Genomic DNA, 18,490 nt, shown 5'->3' with positions numbered 1-18,490 from the left:
TGTACCAAGTGATAGTTGCTCCAACCCCACAGTCCAACAGAACTACCTGATTACTAAAATTCAATTTCTAAAAACTTAATTTCAGTACCTAGGTTTACAAAACTCTATACAAGTTTACGAGTTTTTAATTATAAATAATAAATTAAAATGTATCTGAATTGTGCGTAAATATAACTATATTCAATAATATGTAAGTAATAATGAGAGCTAACGATACACAAGTTCAAAAGGTGTGCCAAGTGAAAGACCTGCTACCTATAAATGTTTCCAGCTCCCATTTTGGTTCACCAATCAAATTTTATCAATGAGAACACATCTATTATGTTTTTTGCTCAAAACATGATGCATTGTAATTGTTTCGTTGTGAAATTGAAAGCCGAAAAATGAAATATGTTGATAATGACGAGTGATGAGAATGGAGCAATATCACTTCCTTCTGTTATATCTGACAATTTTTCTGCCCTAATAAATACTTCAACAAATAAAAAAAAATTTCTTGATAAAAATAGGTCAATAATCACAGAAATAATTCATTTTATACAGTACAAGAGTGTAACTGTACTATTTAAATCACTATTTAGGAGAACGGAGGCTCAAAGATATAAATCTAAACAAAGAGTTTATTATTCAATTTTTAAGTACGATCTCCTCAACTATTCTAGCTTCGACCTTACACTTGGGTTTATAATAATTACACTAAGTTATGTACAATTCAGTTACGTAGCTGAACATTGCTTTTCGGTATTTACATTAAAATTTGAAGTGTATAAGATACCTTGAAAGGTGATGTTTCCGGAAAAAAAAATTAAATATGATAACAGTCCTATTCAAATCTGTACACGCTTTTTTGTCATTTTAAAAGCTTTGAGAAGGTAAAATAGTAGAAATGTACGGCTTGTTATACAGAAAAAAATTAGACAATATTATAACGAGAACTTCTAAATTTCATTATAAAAATTTAGCGTTAACATTTTAAATTCGCGAATTGGAAGCATTACCTTCAAGTTTCCACAGGTAATTTCCTCTCTTATAAACTAAAACTACCCCTATTTGCTACATTGTAGAACATACTACAGATACATGTCGAATTTAGCCATTGGAACTTTATGACTAATCTTATTATTTATGTGATGTGTATGCCACTGTATCTCCAAAAATGTGCCCCTTAAGAAAGAAACTGGTATAAACGGACGCAGGCAGTGTTACAGCGTAGCAATTATATGTTCGAGCTATGATGCAAGAACCATGATCTTATTTGGCAAGAATGTAAAGTTGACTATAAAATGGGTTGCATAATGTAAAGGCCTTTACAAGACATGGCAACATCACTAATAAATCTATATTAAATAAAACATTTTTTTGAATAAATGTACACGTGATAGATGGAAGTGTAAAATGTGAGAAGGTAAAACTTTTTCTTAGACAATCATTAAATCCATAGGTATAGGAACGAATGAGAAGTTAACTAGATTTATAGTAACTAGCTACATGATACAAAAAATTGCCTCAAATTTACTTGACATACAGCACCAGTAATAATGATATTTGAAAAACTTTAATAACTACGAAACGTCAACCTATTACATTCGAAATAACAATTTTTTGCCTTACAAGCTACATAATGAAGAACCAATTTTGAACGGAAAAAAGATATCCAACTAATCAACTGAAAACATAAGATTAAATATGGGATCTGTTCGACAAATAAGTTGTGATTAACACAAAATACCTCGGTTCAGTAACAATTTTACAACAACTTGGATAAGAGATTATAGAATACATCACGTGTAATAGGAAAATTAAGTTGCTTCATTAGGCAGTGTAAGTCATGGGTTGGGAGAATATTTTTTAGACATATTTTGATATATTTCACGAGCTGCAGTCTAATTTATCTATATGCTTTTCGTGTCTACTGTGACCTTACATACTAGTAGTCTACATATTTCAGTTTGATCAAGAGTCATAAGCTTACTGTTATTAAGGCAACTGTTTTAGGTTTCCACTCAAAAGTGTTACCAATCCAATCCTTAAGTTATAATCCTAAAGACTAATTGTACATTTGTGTGAACGACAGCATGCTTATTTGAGACTCGCGTCAGTTCTGTATCATTTTGTTCTTTTTTATATGTTCAATCACAACATGGTATGTTGTAAGATTTTTGGCATTTTTAATTCGACTAAAATAATCAGTTGTTAGTTGCCGAAAAACTAAATGAATTTGCACTGCTAAATTTTATTGTCATACAAATTTTAATAATTTTTTCGGACTTGTGAAAATGTGAACTCACATTAATTTTCTGCTCTCTTTACGGTCCCACTTCACCAATGAATTACAATGTCCACAAGTAACGCTGAATAAATTCGAAACATCTGTCAATACAAAACCAAAACATAACTCGATTCTTCAATCGTTGAGTGACTATTTTGTTAGACTACAAGTACGTAACTTCACACTAAAAAATTCTGATGCCCTCTTACTTCCATGAACTCACAAAGATCGTTGTAAAAAAATTAGAATAAGGAAGATAAATTTTTTGAAAAATAATAACAACAACAACAATCTTATCTCAACATTATAAAGGATTACTTACACCAAGCACACCGGGCGCTCTGAGATAAATATTATTGAAATTTAGCAAAGAAAGTAATTACGGGGAATAGAAATAGAGACAGTTGGCTCACATCGCATCAATGCTAAGCATCTTAAATGTGCTAGCATCACCAGTGTTATATATACTAGAGTCCACTAAAGTTAAGTGGTTAGTAGTTACATTGGTCCGATACGACTGACGCCCCCTGTAGGTCATCAGGTAATCTACCTCCGTTGCACAGTCTTCCTGGAATTAATATCACGTCAAATAAGAGGGTAGCTGCACAATTTGTTACGGTGGAATATAACGATACAATATAGTACATTCTTTTACTATTTATGCTGAACGCACGCTTTTGCTTGTAAAACTCACAAACATTCTGCACTAACACTAACACGCTACACATTGTGTATCCTACAACGATATATGGATGCACGCGTGTTTTAACGTTTCTTACTTAGCACAATTTCATATGAACCTAGATGGGCCAGTTCCTGGACGGTGATGAGCATACGGCGGAGGCGGGCCTGGAAAACGTCTTTGGCGTTGATGAGGAAGCAACGGATGATGGGGACCGACTGTTCCTGCAGAAACGGTAGCATGCTGGAGGAGATGCGAGGCCCCATCTCCAAGATCCAACTCCAACTCCTGCTGCTCAGCCAATTGGAGAGCACCGAATGATGCAGTTGCCATAGCTACATCTGGCATTATGTCTGACAAATGTCCGTCGCTGCACGAATTGTTCTCAGGCTGCTACAACAATTGTATAAACATAAAATTAGGTGGAACTCTAGAGCAAGCGTTTATGATAATTTGAAAATAACAGCAACAATTACCTCTCCAGGAAGTCTATAGTTCTCTCCTTCGGTAACAATTGCTGGAAGTTCATGTCTGTGAGAATAAGTCGATGCTTGACGAGGAAACGTCATGTTTCTACCATAGCATACTGGAGCAACATTCCCCACGTTACTTCCTACATTTCCACTGTTGATCTCTTCTACTCCTGTTATATTTTCATCTGGATCACCTATGCGATAGCAGGCTGCATTCTGAAGTCAAAAGAAATTATTACTCATGTAATATCCGTTCAAAAATCAAATTTCTAACCAATATCAACTGATTTCACGGAAAGTTATTAATATTTTGCACGTGACCAATATATGTATTGCTATTTTAATGCTTTTTTTATTATTATTTAATACTAATTCGTCTCTAAGGAACAAGGTCGAATCTAAAAATGAATCCCTTGAATTTTCAAAAGGGTACAATCATGCCACAGGTTGCAAATTTAAAACTAAAATTCATTAAGTTATATTTTAAATTACCTCAAGAAGATCTGCAACTGGATCAGGTAGATTGAACTCTCTTACAACACGCAACCGTACCTGCCGGTTCACTTCATGTCGAGATGACAGAGGCAGACTGACTGCACGCTGACAACCGGGCGATTGTCTCAATTTTTGTTCTCGTTTCAGCATCGCCGACATAGTTGCTGAGTCTGGAACTAAAAGAAGGTCATGTTTGTCAGTTGATTGATTCCAATTATTTGTTAAGAATCCAGCATTAAAAAAGTGTATTTAATCATGTTATATCATATTAGGGAGTGAAGCGATTTCTGATCACTAAGGATATGAATTTCACTTCTTCAGCGTAGAAAATCAGATAAACCTCGTAATTTCATTGGAAAAAAAAAAAAAAAAACAACAGTAATCATAAGCAGTTTACCTGGCAGAGCTGCAGCTAAAATATCAAGACCAACAGCACCCATTGATCTTGGCTTCTCCTCAACCATATAAAGAGTGTCCGGAATGTCAGGAATGTAGCGCGCTCTTCGTAACCTTACCAATTCTGCCTCCTGAACTAACTGTTCTTCGACTAAAGCCTGATATAAAATATACCACAGCATATTAGGTATTATAATAATTTTTGAAACTTATTCGTTGACCCATCCCATTTTCATGATAAACGTAACGTTTTCATAAATAATGTACCTTTATCTCCTCGTAATATGGCATGAATAATCGAGGCCTCACGAAAAGACCATTATTTTTGCCTCCTCTAATCCAAGCATTTACTCTCAAGTTTTCTCGTTCATCTCCTATCATATGACTTGGTGGAGTGGATACCAGACCTCTTCGAATAGCCTGTACGTCAGAAAGGAATTGAATTTGTGACAATACATGGTAAAACCATAGACTTCGATTGGATGAGACTATTGGAATAATATATGTAACTCGCCATAACATCAAATTCGTATATGAACACAGGATTACAAATATGAAAATGGTAAATTATTAATTTCATTGGGTTGCTTACTTGAGCCAAAATTTCACTACTTGGTGGTAGAACATGATCCATTCGAACAAGGGGTAACAGTTCGCTGAGTATTTCACGTAATTCAACGTCACTGAGATCTCGTTTTTTGACACCTTTTCTAGTGACCGAATGCGCAGTATGACTAAGAAGATTGGGTTCTCGGTCTTCCATTCTGCGAACCAATTCCTGTTCACCCCATCTGAGAACGGCCTGCAATACCTCAAGCTCACTTGCTTGTAGAAAATGGCTCTGGAGGATGCTCATCAGATGTGCACGATCCAATTGGTGAAGGACCGGAGATGATGCAATAGGTTGAAATTCTTCTCTCAGAAAATGTAATGCTTGTCTATGAACCCACGCCGACCCATGCGGTTGGCTACCCCATCTGAAATTAATATATTATAACTTGAGGTTCGTGACTAGAATTTATTGATGATGAAATGGTGTTTCAGTTTAACAAACTTTTTCATATATTGCTCTAGACATAATAGATATTTTTGAACTCGTACATATCAACATAACATGATAAACAATATAAATTTCGAGTATGCATTAATCAAGCATGCTTACTTAAGCACGGTAGGAAGAGAATCTAAGGTGAGCCATTCCAGTATGAGATCTTCACAGCCTTGAGAGAGTATGTCGAGTTCGAGAAATCTGCCTATTTGATAGAGTTCCATAGCTTCTTCTAAAGGACTTGGTCTCACTCTTCCTGTATGTGTTAGCGCCTGCACCTACAAGAGATTAATGATGTTGTAATAATGAAATGATTAATTTTTATGGGTTTCAAACGAAGACAAATGCTTGCACTATCAATAGTTATCTCAAATTGAATTGTCAAGAAGTAGTATACGCCTCACCTCTCCTAGACTCCCTGCACTGTTTCCACACCCACTGCCTCTTAGTATCAATGATAGATCAACTGTGTCCAAGTAGACAGCATGAAGCAATACTCTTGCATATCTCTTAGGTATCACACATTCATCTAGGACTATTCTAGTGGGTATATGAAGTGCTCTTTCTGTGTGATCTTCCCCTGATCTGGTTCGTCTTTGTATCAAATTTCTGAAAAATGGTGATCTAGCAGATAGTATGGCTTTATGACAAGGTAGCTCCAACTTTGGTCGGAATCCGTATTCCGAACTCCCACTATCTGGCCTCTGGTAGTCACCATCAGAGGTGAAGACCAATGCAGCGTCTGCGTAATCACCGGTGTCTAATAAGTATCTGAGATCATGTTCAAGGGGGTTTGGCGTACCAAACTCTTCTCCTAATCGCCGGAGAAGAGCTATATCGAGGGACGCATCATGCGGACAGATGTCTCCTGTATATAAATAACGTAGGAGTGCAGAAAACATCTGAACATCTATTCCAGGTGTTCTTAATTCTAGGCATATTCGAGCACCGTATCCTGAGGAGAAAAAAAACTTGCGTAGTGTTTTCAACACACGAATTTATAAATCGTATCAACAAGATATTTGTCCCCTTATACTGATCGTGAGAGTGAAATTTACCTGGACAGCCTGTCAGTAGTTCTCTAAAATACGGGCACCGAGCCGATAGGAGTGCTCTGTGTACTGGAAAACATGCTCCTCTGTAGACAAGGTCAGCATCGGTACAATGCTTATAATCATACAACGTAGATAGATCTTGTTTAAAAGTTGCAGCTGGAGGTCTTGCGAGCTCAGCTTGTACGTGTAGATCTTTCAGAGCAGCTAATGCCTCGTATTCTTCCAAAAGTGCACCAGCTTCTAGAGGGCTCCAACTCGAGACCAATTCTCTAATAACTCTTCCATGGTCGCAGGCCTTCGACGAACGTCGTCTTCTGATAAATTTCTTTCGCAATGTTGCAAATCCTGTTACTTTCTTCTTTCTCTCGCTGCAACGGTAAAACAATATTGAACTAATATTTACCTATCACTGATTCAGGATTTTTATTATCGAGAGGAAAAATGGCAAAATTACAAGTTTAGGTAATTGTTCCATGTGGATACCATGCCAACTATATTCTGTTTGTTTTTGGAATACAGCCTTTCCTGCAGTTTCTGTTACTATGGTAACACTAAAATGTTATTTGGAGGCTAAAGTACCATAACAGTTCAGATTTAATTATATAACATATTTCCTGCAATGCTGAATAATAAGAACATCGATAAAGATGAAACGAATGAATTACCCAAACTTAAACTACCAAAATTATTTGAAACCGTAGATAATAACGAGAAGAAATTTATTGATGCATTAAAAGCAGCAGTTGCCATTCCGTCTGTGTCACATGAGAAAGAATGTTTTCCTGGTTTACTCAAAATGGTAATAATTATGTCGATATGAAATCTGCCTTACTAATCTTATGAATTTTTCTTTTGAGTTTCCTAAATGGATTCAATATTTTAGATGAATTGGTGTAAGGAGGAACTGGAAAGTGTCGGAATGATTGTTGAAATGGTTGAAAACAAAGCATCTGGCGCTGATGGCGATATATTACCCCCTGTTCTTCTGGCGAGCTTATTTGTTAATGATCAACTAAAAACAATCTGTGTGTATGGTCATATTGGTGAGCTTAATAATTTACAGAAAACCGAAACGATTATATCTTGGTAATAGTAGTATTTGAATTGATAATTGATTGTTTGAAGCGATAGAATCCAGTTATTTGAGAATTCTGTTCCAGATACAATACCGGCAAATAAAGATAGTTGGGAAACAGATCCGTTTGAGTTGACGGAAAAAAATGGAAGATTGTATGGTCGGGGTGCATCTGATAATAAAGGTCCTCTAATTTGTTGGTTCAATGCACTGAAAGTATATCGAACAACAAACACGGAGCTTCCAGTCAATATAAAATTCGTTATTGACGGAATGTCAGAGTTACAAAGTCCGGGGTTACAAGAGATTCTCTGGAGAAAAGAAAACTTTTTTAATAATGTTGAATACGTTTGCTGCACAATTGACAAAAAGGTTCAAGATCGGCCTTGTTTAATATATGGTTATCGAGGTGTCTGCCATTTTTCATTCCATGTTAACTGCGGCAGTAAAATGATTGATAGTGGAACTTTTGGCGGCATGTTCAATCAGCCAATTGTAGATGCAATGAATATTATCGGATCTCTAATTGACAAACATGGTAAAATCGCTGTAACTGAGGTACAGGAATATATTAAAATACAGTGAACTGCATGAAGCATTCACTTACAATTGGCTAATATGGTAGTCGGATTACAATTAATTTCCATAATTTACACTTTCACAGGTGATGAAAGATGTTGCACCAATTTCAATAAAGGAGCAAAAGCTTTGTAAAGAAATTGCGTTTGATTTGAAAAAAATAAAAATGCGTACTGGAGCAAATCGGTTACTGCATAAAGAGGATGACATACGTTTAATAATGCACAAGACTCGATTACCCAGTATTACAGTACACAGTTTTGACCACGAACTAGACCCTAACGACAAACAGGCATTACGCTCTGTATCAAATAGGTATGTTCAGAAAATACAATAAAAAAATTTCTAGACATTTTAATTAGACCCAAACCACATATGACAAATTTTTTCAAACTCATACTTTTAATAATTACAATATTTTTATAGAGTTGTTGCTAAATTTTCAATTCGCACTGTACCAAATCAAACATCTGCTGAAACTTATCGCCACCTCGATAATTATGTCAAAAAAATATGGAATCGATACAAAAGTGTAAATCAATACAGTTTGAAAATGGACCTTGGCATTGATCCTTGGCAGGATGATCCATTCAATTCGCATTACCAAGCAGCAGCAGCAGCAATTGAATCGGTCAGATATTAGAATAAAATCAATTTCAATTTACAAAAACAACATTTTACTCCCTATTATTCCCTATTTATCCTAAAAATGATGCATCTCTGAATATAAACTATGACAGTACAAGCAGTAAAAATTGAAATTTCAAAGAAAAGAATCTGTCAGCTTCCAGATATGCAACTAAACCTCATATTTTATCTTCACAATTAGATACCAGTGTCGAATTAAATTATGTAACATTTACACTTTTAGCTGTATCAAATGAAGCCTGTATACTTTTGCCAAGGTCGTACAGTTCCTGCAGTTGCTATACTACAACTTATATGTACAGGAAGCAGCATCTTGGTCCTTCCAATTAGGTATATATTAGCGGTTTTTTAAAAACTCAAAACATCTTAATATTCCATATTTACCCTTAGCACCACAAGGGTGTTCTTTAAAGTCAAAGATTAAATCTCTTGCAATATCAGTTTGAGAAAATTTTTTTACCACTGTTCATCCTCTCCTCAAGTATCCCAGTAAACATTCATATAAATATATTTTTAGTGGACATAATGACATGCCGCATTCAAATTTAGAGTCTATTTCCAAGGAAAACTACATCAATGGAATAAAAATGATAATATCGTATATGTGTTACGTATTCGAAACAAAGTAATCGAAACACGGAATAAGTGACGAAAAAAAGGGTAAACATTAACGTTAGGTATGAGAATAATGATACAGAATAAAATGCAAGTAAATATTTTTGTTATCAATAATTTTTACAGGCAGTGTGACCAAAATCGTAGATAAGTAGTTGTAACAAAGTTTCAGGTGTATCTCTCATACAATAATGATTATTTGGTGAGACGAATCGTTAAGTGAGTTATAAGAATAAATCTCAAAATGCCATGGTTAAATAAAGTTGTATTCAAATTTTCTAGGTACACATAATTTGTAAAGCAACGTACCGAACAATGATGCCCAATTGATCAGGATTACCAGTGGATGAAAGCCTAGCTGCCTGAATTGGGTCTCCACCGATAGCGGCGGGACTGGAAGAAGCTGAAGCTCCCATCCTCTGGGTCATGCAAGAATCATCCCCTCTCCTACCTCCTGTCAACCAACAACCTCCACCCCCGCCTTGCCCTTCGCTCTCTCCACCTCGCTGCAACGCACACGGGATCAGGATCCGGAGTATGTTCATCGCTCGCCCAGACACCAGCCTGTAAAAATTAAATAATGTCACAACATAAACAAGATTGAAATAATTGTGTTATCATTCCATTTAAATAGAAGAAAAGGGGGATATTTTGCTTGAACCGAATCATCTAGTAATTCATATCTTAAAGTTTTTTTTTATGCAAAAAAATATATCATTATTCTAGTGAGAAAAATGTTTCTACAAATCAAAGCACTTGATTATCAATTTAATCAGTTTAGATACCTGCAGCTAATCAAATACACTTTTCGTTTCTTACAAAAAATACATGGAGAAAAGTCAGTGTCTCTAAATGTATCGGGATATTCCATGAACACGTGAAAAATCCTAAGTTGCTATAATTTATGAAAATAAATGACAAGATCCAGTATAAGGTTTACCTTTACATCAATTTACATATATTAACAGAATGGATTGAAATATAATAAATGTACTCAGAATACTAAGAATTTACAAGATGGTATAACAATGTAACTAAACCGATCCACAATGATTGATTTATAATGACAACTGATGAAAAGTTAATGATTTTAGGTTTCTATTTATGAAATAGTTTGTTGTACCGATAGTTACAATTGCGTCACTATTCAATTTAAGTAAACTTTAAAAAAGTAAGCTGAGTCTGCAAATTTTAACAGTTGTTACATAACTTTCCTAATACTTTGAATAATTTCCGAAATCAATTGCTTAATTCATGAACCAAAAGCTTCTAGAGAAAAATATATTCAAGGGACAGCTGATTAAGTCACCGAATCATATCTGTAGTTGCGATAAGTTCACAATATCATGAAAAATAGTTTGCAGAAGACTTTAAAACTTTTACAACATTCAATGAACAAATTACGTATTTTCATGATGAATAGCTGAGAGAGAAATGATAGATGATGATATAAACAAATATTGGTGCACAAAAAAAAAAAAAGAACTACAATAAAGTCAGCTAAAGTCTAGGATAAACACGTTAACAAGTGTTTTAATTACAGTGAATAATGAATATAGTTAGCATTGTGGAATCGGGACTATTTTTCATTGACCCTTTTTTTTTCTCTGAGAGGGGTTTATAGGTCAATCACTAGTCAGCTGAACCACCTAGCAACCCAGCTGTTTAGCACCTTGTACGAATCTGCAATCACTTGGTATTACGGAATGATCATTATCATATTTCAAGTTGTCACTTGGAAACACTTTATTTTATCGCTCGATTGAAGTCGGCCTAGATTGGGATGCTCCGAAAAGTTGTACATAATTTGCATTTCGCAACAACGCACGTATCACTGTGTCCAACGCTATGATTTTCCATCCACGAGGTTAAATCTGCCGCGAGGAAAATGATCTTACTGTGGATCTTATTACCTGGGTCTATTGTGCACATATTTTTTTTTATTACTAATTATGCGCTCAGCATAACATCACTCGTCAATCAACACACAAACACCCATCAGACAACACAGCGGCAGCCATGTTTACATTTGAGATGCACCCCGGATGCCCGACAACGTCAATCTCTTAGCCACAATATTGTTTTGAAAATTCAATGAAAAATCGTCTTAAATCCGTCCAAAATTCTTTGGTTGTTATAAGACCAATTTATACGCTCAACGATTGTTTAATTTTCGATAAATCTACGCGATCTCAAAGATTCTGCGTATAGCTGACAAGTCGTTAATCAAATCAGTATAATTTATTGAACTTTGCAAAATGTTGGCGATTCTTTCTCTCTACCTAAAACACGTTTTCTTATGTTCCATAGAATAATGTGAAACCATTTTCTATTTACTATCAATGATCTGCTAATTACAAATTTGTTTCAATTCCTCAACTGACTATCCATCTCCCATCGTGAAATCTGACTTCCGGATACCCCGTTAGCGAATATTTGCAGAAGTTTTGCTCAGCGGTGATACGGCGAGTGTGCAGGCAGTGCTCGTCGCAAGTATCCTCAAAACTAAAATGTTCCCTCTGCGAAATATCGTCCAAGTGGCACCTCGAGTCTGTCGTATAGCCGGACAGCAAAGAGGTCTCGTAAGTGGACCACCTCGAGTCAGAATTTCTTTTCCAGTGAGTATTTTCTTCGTCATTAATCTCACCGTCTCTAATTTTTCATCTCACTTTCGTATTATGTAATGAAACATTTCAGACGGTGGGCAAGTTTTTGTCTTTTTTCCAAGGAATCCAAGTTACAAATGCCAGAAGAAGAACATTTTCCACTCTTATATTGTTACGCGACGACGTCACATTTTTTTACCCCAATGTCACGTGATTTTTACAGAAAGACTGCAATGATTACGAGTACGCGCATTGCGAACCTAACCTAAATTAAGTTGAATTTCGAAGAATAACTACGTTACTTTTATGATGTTACTATGAAAAAGTGTCCTGTCGATGGAAAAACTTGTAATTTTCATTTGAAGTAGCAATAATTTTGTTGACCAAGCTTTCTCTCTACATTGCGTCATGCTTAACGCTCGAGTCCACCAATTAAAAAGAACCTCACGTAGATTTTTTGCACGTATCTGAAATAAGTAATTTTTATCAATTTCGAAACGAATCATTTTCAAACACTTCCTACTACTGTAGCAAGTAAATCACCTGATGAATTTGTACTTACAAATTGATGCAAATTAGCCAGTTCATTCTTGTTGGATGTTTGACAGTTCTCACTGAGAATTTCAAATTCGAAATGTTTTTAATTTTTAAGAGTTCAAATTAACAAGTTTTTTAAAACCCTATTAGCAAATACCATGCCAAGCTCGGGCTCTTTTTCTAAGACATGACTTTACATACTTCATACAATCAAGTATTCTGTGCATGTTTTTCTGGCTTACACAAATGAAATAACCCACGTATTCAACACACGGGTGTACAAACAGCAGCCTTGAATGATTACAAATCTACTGGAAAGTATAAGAAAATTAAATTTGTCAGATTAACAAGGCTAATTCTAAAGTGATGTGCTACAAATTCTAAGAATTTTTAAATAAATTGAGTCGTATGTACAGAAAATTGTATATTTCATTAATTTTAAGAATCCTATTAGCTATTTTGAATGAGTGTTGAATTTTTCAATTTGTATGTGGTAGGACTGTGAAAAATTTGTAAGTGCATTTTTATTGGTGCATTGATGAGTGTACTGTCTACAAACCATGTAATTAGAACGTGTTACCGACGTTATCATTATTATTATTATAATAATGTATTTTCTTTAGTGCTGATTTTTAGTTTTCTGTACTATGGAATTATTAACATGTTTCAGGAAAAGGTCGCACATGGTATTATCATCGCAGCCGGTGCATCAGCAATCCCGATATGGGTTGTGAGCCATATTTCGGAATACAAAGGAGCCGCAGAACCAGAAGAATAATTCTATGTGTACAGTCCATTCTGGTCTTAGCCACTGATCAGTCAGTTTACTCAATAAATTATTGATGTCACGTACAACATATACCTATTCTGCAAAATCTCTGTGTCGTAAAACATAAAAAAAAGCAAATAAAACAAATGTTGTATTAACATTCCTTATTCAATGACTTATACCATTATATTAAAATAGGTGTAATGATAATAGCATGAATAATAAACGAGAAGCAGTCTTCACTCCATATTATGCTACTGAAGAAGCTATACTCACCATCAAGATATAGGGATCATCTCCAAAGTCTTTTCCAGGGAACATTATTTGTATGAATAATATTTTCATATTTTAGGCAAATCATTTTCTTTTAAACACAGACAACACTGAAGGGTTTTCCGCAATTAAGTCGTGCATTAGTCACTATATAAACCAATTCTGGTTGTGATTGCTCATGAGTGATTTAGAATCCAAACATATGACTATGATATGAATTGAACGCTAATCATGAGAAATTCTAGTTTTGTAAACCAAAAATAAAAAACTATTTTAGCCCTGCTTCCACGATTTTCAACGTCGTAAAAACGAAAATTCAAAGTTGCAAAAACACAGGAGTGAGTGCATTTGTTGCGTTGTGATAATGAATGCAATCTAAATGGTGAAAAATTCACATATCTAATTTCGTTCCTTTTAAACACGTCGCAATGTGGCGACCACAAATCGATTACTGAAAAGTATTTTCTTCTAATCAGTTATCAGACTAACGCCTTTATCTACCCACTTTTACGATATAAAACAGTGATAGCGACCACGTAGATTTACGTGCAGGTAGGCCGAGACGCTTGTCTGTTCATCAACCGTCTCAGGCATTGGTTGATTTGAAGCCGACCCCTCTTCAAGGTGTTAACATAAAGATTAATAGGGCATCGGCTCACACCGTCGAGGAATTTTCACTCGGAAAGATGTTAGCTATCGTTGCGAGTCGTCCGATCCTAAGATCCGCCGTCGACGCCCTTGCAAAGACGTCTGCACGGAATAACTCCCACTACCAAGGGCAAGTTTCTGGACCACCGCGAGTGAGGATATCGTTTCCGGTAAGTTTGCAACCTTTTATTTATATATTCAGGGAAAACGGAATACATTAGAACTCGTTCGATTGAATAGTTGCGCTTTATTTTTCTCCGAAAATAAAATATTCCGTGACGAGAAACTTTTCTTGAATATTGCGTATAGAGGATGTATTTGGGTACCGGTTCACTTCAACACTTCATTAACGACATGGAAATCGGCTTAGGTTTAATCATTGCGTCCAAGTTTTATCGAATTTATCAGTCTTATCAGGTATAAACTGCCTACGTTGCGTTAATAGAAGACTGCACAGCAATGTTGTTTCGACATTTCGAATACCGAGCTCACGTGAAAACATTAACGATTTTTCTTTTTTTTTTGGGATATTCATATTTTGTACGATCAAGAACTACGAAATCTACCAAGAGAAAATTCAATGTCTAGGAATATACACAATGTACCTGTAGAAAATGATTGGATTCACTCTAGTTTTGCAGTTTCAGACGCCAAACTATTTTTAATCCAAATGGTAGGCATGAGACATCTCAGTATATATTTAGCAATATTGAAAAATCGGCATTCCAGATTATTCCCCGTTTTGTTAATACTCAAAAAAAAATTTAGACGCTGAACCTTCTGAAATCTTCCTAATTTTTTTCAATATATTCGTTCATAGTAATGTGCAATGAATGCAGATGATAAACCGCTGGGACGGTATAGTCCGGTCAATTTAGACATAAAAATAGTGATCGAAACACAATAATTCCGACAGAGCTGAATTTCGGTAGAGACTTTGTGCTTACCACTGTGAAGAAAAAGAAAAAAGTCCCCATCGATACCATGTGTGCCAAAAAGGTAATTCAAGGTCAAAGGTCAAAATTTTCGGTTTTTTCGATTTTTATCGTTGACGGTTAATTTTATCAAAAAATGTAAAATAGTAACCATTTTTGTGGATAATTTTATGATTTACAATTATGGTCTGAGCTATTTTTTTGATAAAATTAACCGTTAACGAGAAAAATCGAAAAAACCGAAAATTTTGACCTTTGACCTTGAATAACTTTTTTAGCACACATGGTATCGATGGCGACTTTTTTCTTTTTCTTTATAATGGTAAACCCAAGGTCTCTACCAAAATTCAGCTCTGTCGAAATTATTGTGTTTCGAAATGTCTAAATTGACCAGACTAGTAGTCGGTTACAGAACCAAAGTAAACTGTAGGATGTAACATAATTATGTATGCATAATGTACATACGTCGTGTGCTTCGTTGACTACCTCACTGCTACCCTCATTGGGTTACCATAAAATAATTACAAAATTGGACCTTGTTGCAGGAAAAAGTGACTCATGGGATTATAATCTTCATCGGCTGCACTATCATTCCGACGTGGGTAACCTTGAACATCCCAAAGTATAATCCACAAGACGCCGATGATGAGTAGGATGACCTTACATGACAGTAGATGAGACTTTTTCTGGATTTGTAGTGTACTGAATTAAACATAACTTACTTACATAGCTCTATATTCGTCAACATTGTAATTCAATTGACATGCAATAAAATTGTTGAAGGCCATTCCGATTGATCTTCTTGATTTTGAGATCTGTGAATCATTTTTCCGAATCATTGGGCAACTGGAATCTGCACGGACAACAAATTAAGAATGCATTGGACCGTGTGGGATTACACAACTGTTTGCGCTCTTTCAATTATAATGAACTATAGAAAAGAGATAAGACTGGGTGGTATATCATATAGTGAACAAGGCAGATTTCTATAAAAAATCAATTACATTTTATTTGGTTCAGTTGACATCCGTGTAGACATTCATTCTGATTGTGAGCCAGTCACATCAGTTAATATAATTTAAATTCTTATTGTTAAAATGGACATAGGTATAAATCATGGTTGTCATATTATTTACAAATAATTACAATGTATAAAACATAAACATCAGTCTCATAGGAACATTCAGTACAGTTACAATGAAAAAATTAGTAAATGAAAGATGACTTAGATTCGACAGTCGTAAGGGACTCGATAAAAGTTTAGGTGTTTAGTCGACCTCCTCGACGGTCGGCCCCGAGTTCCGTCCTCCGGCTTGCCTGAACTGCGCACCGCAGTCTTGAGGGCCGGCAGGTCCAGCGCTGTTCTGGTGAAGCTTGGCCATCACCGCGGAGCATTGTTTCTGAAGCGCCTCGAGCTTGTGCTGGTACTCGTCCTTCTCGGCGAGGGTGTTGTTGTCGAGCCAGCGGAGCGTCTCCTCGCAGAGTCCGCTTACCTTATCCCTGTCCTCCTGGGGGAGCTTCGCCCCGTGCTCCTGCAAGGCCTGCTTGACGTTGAACAGGTAGCTCTCGAGTTGGTTTCGAGCGGCGACCCTTTCGCGTTGCTCGTGGTCCTGCTCCTTGTACCGCTCAGCCTCCGCGAGCATCCGGTCGATTTCCTCGCGGGACAGCCGACCCTTGTCGTTTGTGATTCTCACGTCGCTGCTGCGACCGCTCGCCGTGTCTTTGGCGGTCACGTGAAGGATCCCGTTGGCGTCGAGGTCGAAGGTCACCTCGATCTTGGGTACGCCGCGAGGTGCCGGGGCGATTCCGCTCAGCTCAAATCGCCCGAGCAAGTTGTTGTCCTTGGTCATCGCCCGCTCACCCTCGAACACCTGGATCGAGACCCCGGGCTGGTTGTCCGTGTAGGTGGTAAAGGTCTGCGTCTGTTTGCAAGGGATGCGAGCGTTGCGCTCGATGATGTTGGTCATGACGCCGCCGGCGGTCTCGATGCCGAGAGAGAGCGGGGCCACGTCGACGAGGAGCACGTCCTGGAGGCTGGAGCTGGCGTTTCCATCCCCGCTGAGGATGGCCGCCTGAACGGCGGCTCCGTAGGCCACCGCCTCGTCGGGATTTATGGAGAGGTTCAGCTGTTTGCCGCAGAAGAAGTTCTGCAGAAGCGATTGGATCTTCGGGATTCGCGTCGAACCCCCGACGAGGACTATGTCGTGAATCGCCCGCTTGTCCATCTTCGCGTCGGCCAGCGCCTTCTCGACCGGGGCGAGGGTGCCGCGGAATAGGTCGGCGCAGAGCTCCTCGAAACGCGCCCGGGACACCTTCGTGTAGAAGTCGATGCCGTCGAAGAGGGCGTCGATCTCGATGCTGGCTTCGGTGCTCGACGAGAGCGTGCGCTTCGCCCGCTCGGCCGCTGTACGCAATCTGCGGAGCGCGCGCGGGTTCATCCTCATGTTCTTCTTGTACTTCCGCTCGAACTCGGCCGCGAAGTGCTCGACCAGCCTCGAGTCGAAGTCCTCGCCGCCGAGGTGGGTGTCGCCGGCGGTCGCTTTCACCTCGAACAACGAACCCTCGTCTATCGACAGGATCGAGACGTCGAAGGTTCCGCCCCCGAGGTCGAATATCAGGACGTTTCGCTCGCCCTTGAGGTTCTTGTCGAGGCCGTAGGCGAGGGCCGCGGCCGTCGGCTCGTTGATGATCCTCAGAACGTTGATGCCGGCTATGGCGCCGGCGTCCTTTGTCGCCTGTCTCTGCGAGTCGTTGAAGTAGGCCGGGACGGTGATCACCGCGTCCTTGACCGACTGGCCCAAGTACGCCTCGGCCGTCTCCTTCATCTTCGTCAGCACCATCGAGCTGATCTCCTCCGGGTTGAACCGTTTCGTCTCGCCGCGGAACTCGACCGCGATCTTCGGTTTGCCCCCTTCCTCGACGACGCGGAACGGCCAGTGCTTCATGTCTGCCTGGATCTTGGGGTCGTCGAATCGCCGGCCGATCAACCGCTTCGCGTCGAACACCGTGTTGCTCGGGTTCATCGCGACTTGGTTCTTGGCCGCGTCTCCGATCAGCCGCTCCGTGTCCGTGAACGCCACGTAACTCGGCGTTGTTCTGTTTCCTTGGTCGTTGGCGATGATCTCGACTTTACCCTGCTGCCACACTCCGACGCACGAGTACGTCGTTCCCAAATCAATTCCGATTGCTGGCATCTTCGCTTCTTTTACGTCTGCGTATATACCGTTATGCTTTTCACCAAACAACTTCGCGTTCTTGATTGCTTCTAATAACTTGCTTTCAACTGTCGCGTGTTTCGCTTTGATGCGTTTCGTTTCGCTTGCGTTTGAATACTGCCGGGCTCTGCGTGTAGCCGCCTATTTATACTCCCGCCAGTATTTCCCGAGT

The 18,490-nt window shown here is 38.1% G+C and overlaps 3 protein-coding genes and 2 long non-coding RNA genes across 13 annotated transcripts; 3 read left to right on the top strand and 2 right to left on the bottom strand.

Moving 5' to 3' along the window:
* Positions 1-602: 602 nt before the first annotated feature.
* On the bottom strand, positions 603-13,727 carry LOC124216403 (BTB/POZ domain-containing protein 7). Of its 9 annotated transcripts, none has more exons than XM_046620905.2 (12): positions 13,524-13,727; positions 9,645-9,899; positions 6,422-6,786; positions 5,768-6,318; positions 5,478-5,641; positions 4,908-5,292; positions 4,583-4,735; positions 4,317-4,473; positions 3,917-4,095; positions 3,428-3,640; positions 3,070-3,344; positions 603-2,837 (listed from the first exon to the last, which is right to left on the bottom strand). In XM_046620905.2, exons 2-12 carry the CDS (start codon positions 9,878-9,880, stop codon positions 2,816-2,818), a joined length of 2,700 nt encoding a protein of 899 aa, XP_046476861.1. In that variant the 5' UTR covers positions 9,881-9,899; positions 13,524-13,727; the 3' UTR covers positions 603-2,815. The 9 variants fall into 9 exon arrangements, with proteins under 9 accessions (XP_046476861.1, XP_046476857.1, XP_046476859.1 ...); XM_046620901.1 differs by lacking the exon at positions 13,524-13,727 and adding an exon at positions 11,249-11,388; XM_046620903.1 differs by lacking the exon at positions 13,524-13,727 and adding an exon at positions 10,985-11,240.
* Positions 7,921-8,964, top strand: LOC124216414 (uncharacterized). The gene is made up of 3 exons (XM_046620916.2): positions 7,921-8,051; positions 8,158-8,387; positions 8,944-8,964. The coding sequence occupies exons 1-3, from the start codon at positions 7,944-7,946 to the stop codon at positions 8,954-8,956; spliced, it is 351 nt and encodes a 116-aa protein (XP_046476872.1). The 5' UTR covers positions 7,921-7,943; the 3' UTR covers positions 8,957-8,964.
* LOC124216415 (uncharacterized) lies at positions 11,357-13,405 on the top strand. Its single transcript, XR_006882603.2, has 2 exons — positions 11,357-11,953; positions 13,149-13,405. It is a non-coding gene; the product is annotated as an uncharacterized lncRNA (long non-coding RNA).
* A 183-nt stretch (positions 13,728-13,910) lies between the features above and the next one.
* Positions 13,911-15,890, top strand: LOC138190887 (uncharacterized). Its single transcript, XR_011176965.1, has 2 exons — positions 13,911-14,338; positions 15,649-15,890. It is a non-coding gene; the product is annotated as an uncharacterized lncRNA (long non-coding RNA).
* A 196-nt stretch (positions 15,891-16,086) lies between these two features.
* Positions 16,087-18,425, bottom strand: LOC124216406 (heat shock protein 70 B2-like). Its single transcript, XM_046620908.2, has one exon. It carries the CDS (start codon positions 18,295-18,297, stop codon positions 16,372-16,374), a length of 1,926 nt encoding a protein of 641 aa, XP_046476864.1. The 5' UTR covers positions 18,298-18,425; the 3' UTR covers positions 16,087-16,371.
* Between the last annotated feature and the right edge of the window lie 65 nt (positions 18,426-18,490).

Source organism: Neodiprion pinetum, chromosome 4, assembly GCF_021155775.2.
Source record: "Neodiprion pinetum isolate iyNeoPine1 chromosome 4, iyNeoPine1.2, whole genome shotgun sequence".
NCBI lineage: Eukaryota > Metazoa > Arthropoda > Insecta > Hymenoptera > Diprionidae > Neodiprion > Neodiprion pinetum.
The sequence above is the reverse complement of the archived record's forward strand: the minus strand, read 5'-3'. Positions and strand labels throughout refer to the sequence as shown.

Coding starts and splice junctions, on each gene's coding strand:
- LOC124216414 (XM_046620916.2), top strand. CDS start 7,944: ATGATTGATAGTGGAACTTTTGGCGGCATGTTCAATCAGCCAATTGTA. Junction 8,052..8,157: donor GTAAAATCGCTGTAACTGAG/GTACAGGAATAT, acceptor ACACTTTCACAG/GTGATGAAAGATGTTGCACC.
- LOC124216403 (XM_046620898.1), bottom strand. CDS start 10,206: ATGGAATATCCCGATACATTTAGAGACACTGACTTTTCTCCATGTATT. Junction 4,096..4,316: donor TTTAGCTGCAGCTCTGCCAG/GTAAACTGCTTA, acceptor ACCTTCTTTTAG/TTCCAGACTCAGCAACTATG. Junction 3,345..3,427: donor ACTATAGACTTCCTGGAGAG/GTAATTGTTGCT, acceptor CAATTGTTGTAG/CAGCCTGAGAACAATTCGTG.
- LOC124216406 (XM_046620908.2), bottom strand. CDS start 18,297: ATGCCAGCAATCGGAATTGATTTGGGAACGACGTACTCGTGCGTCGGA.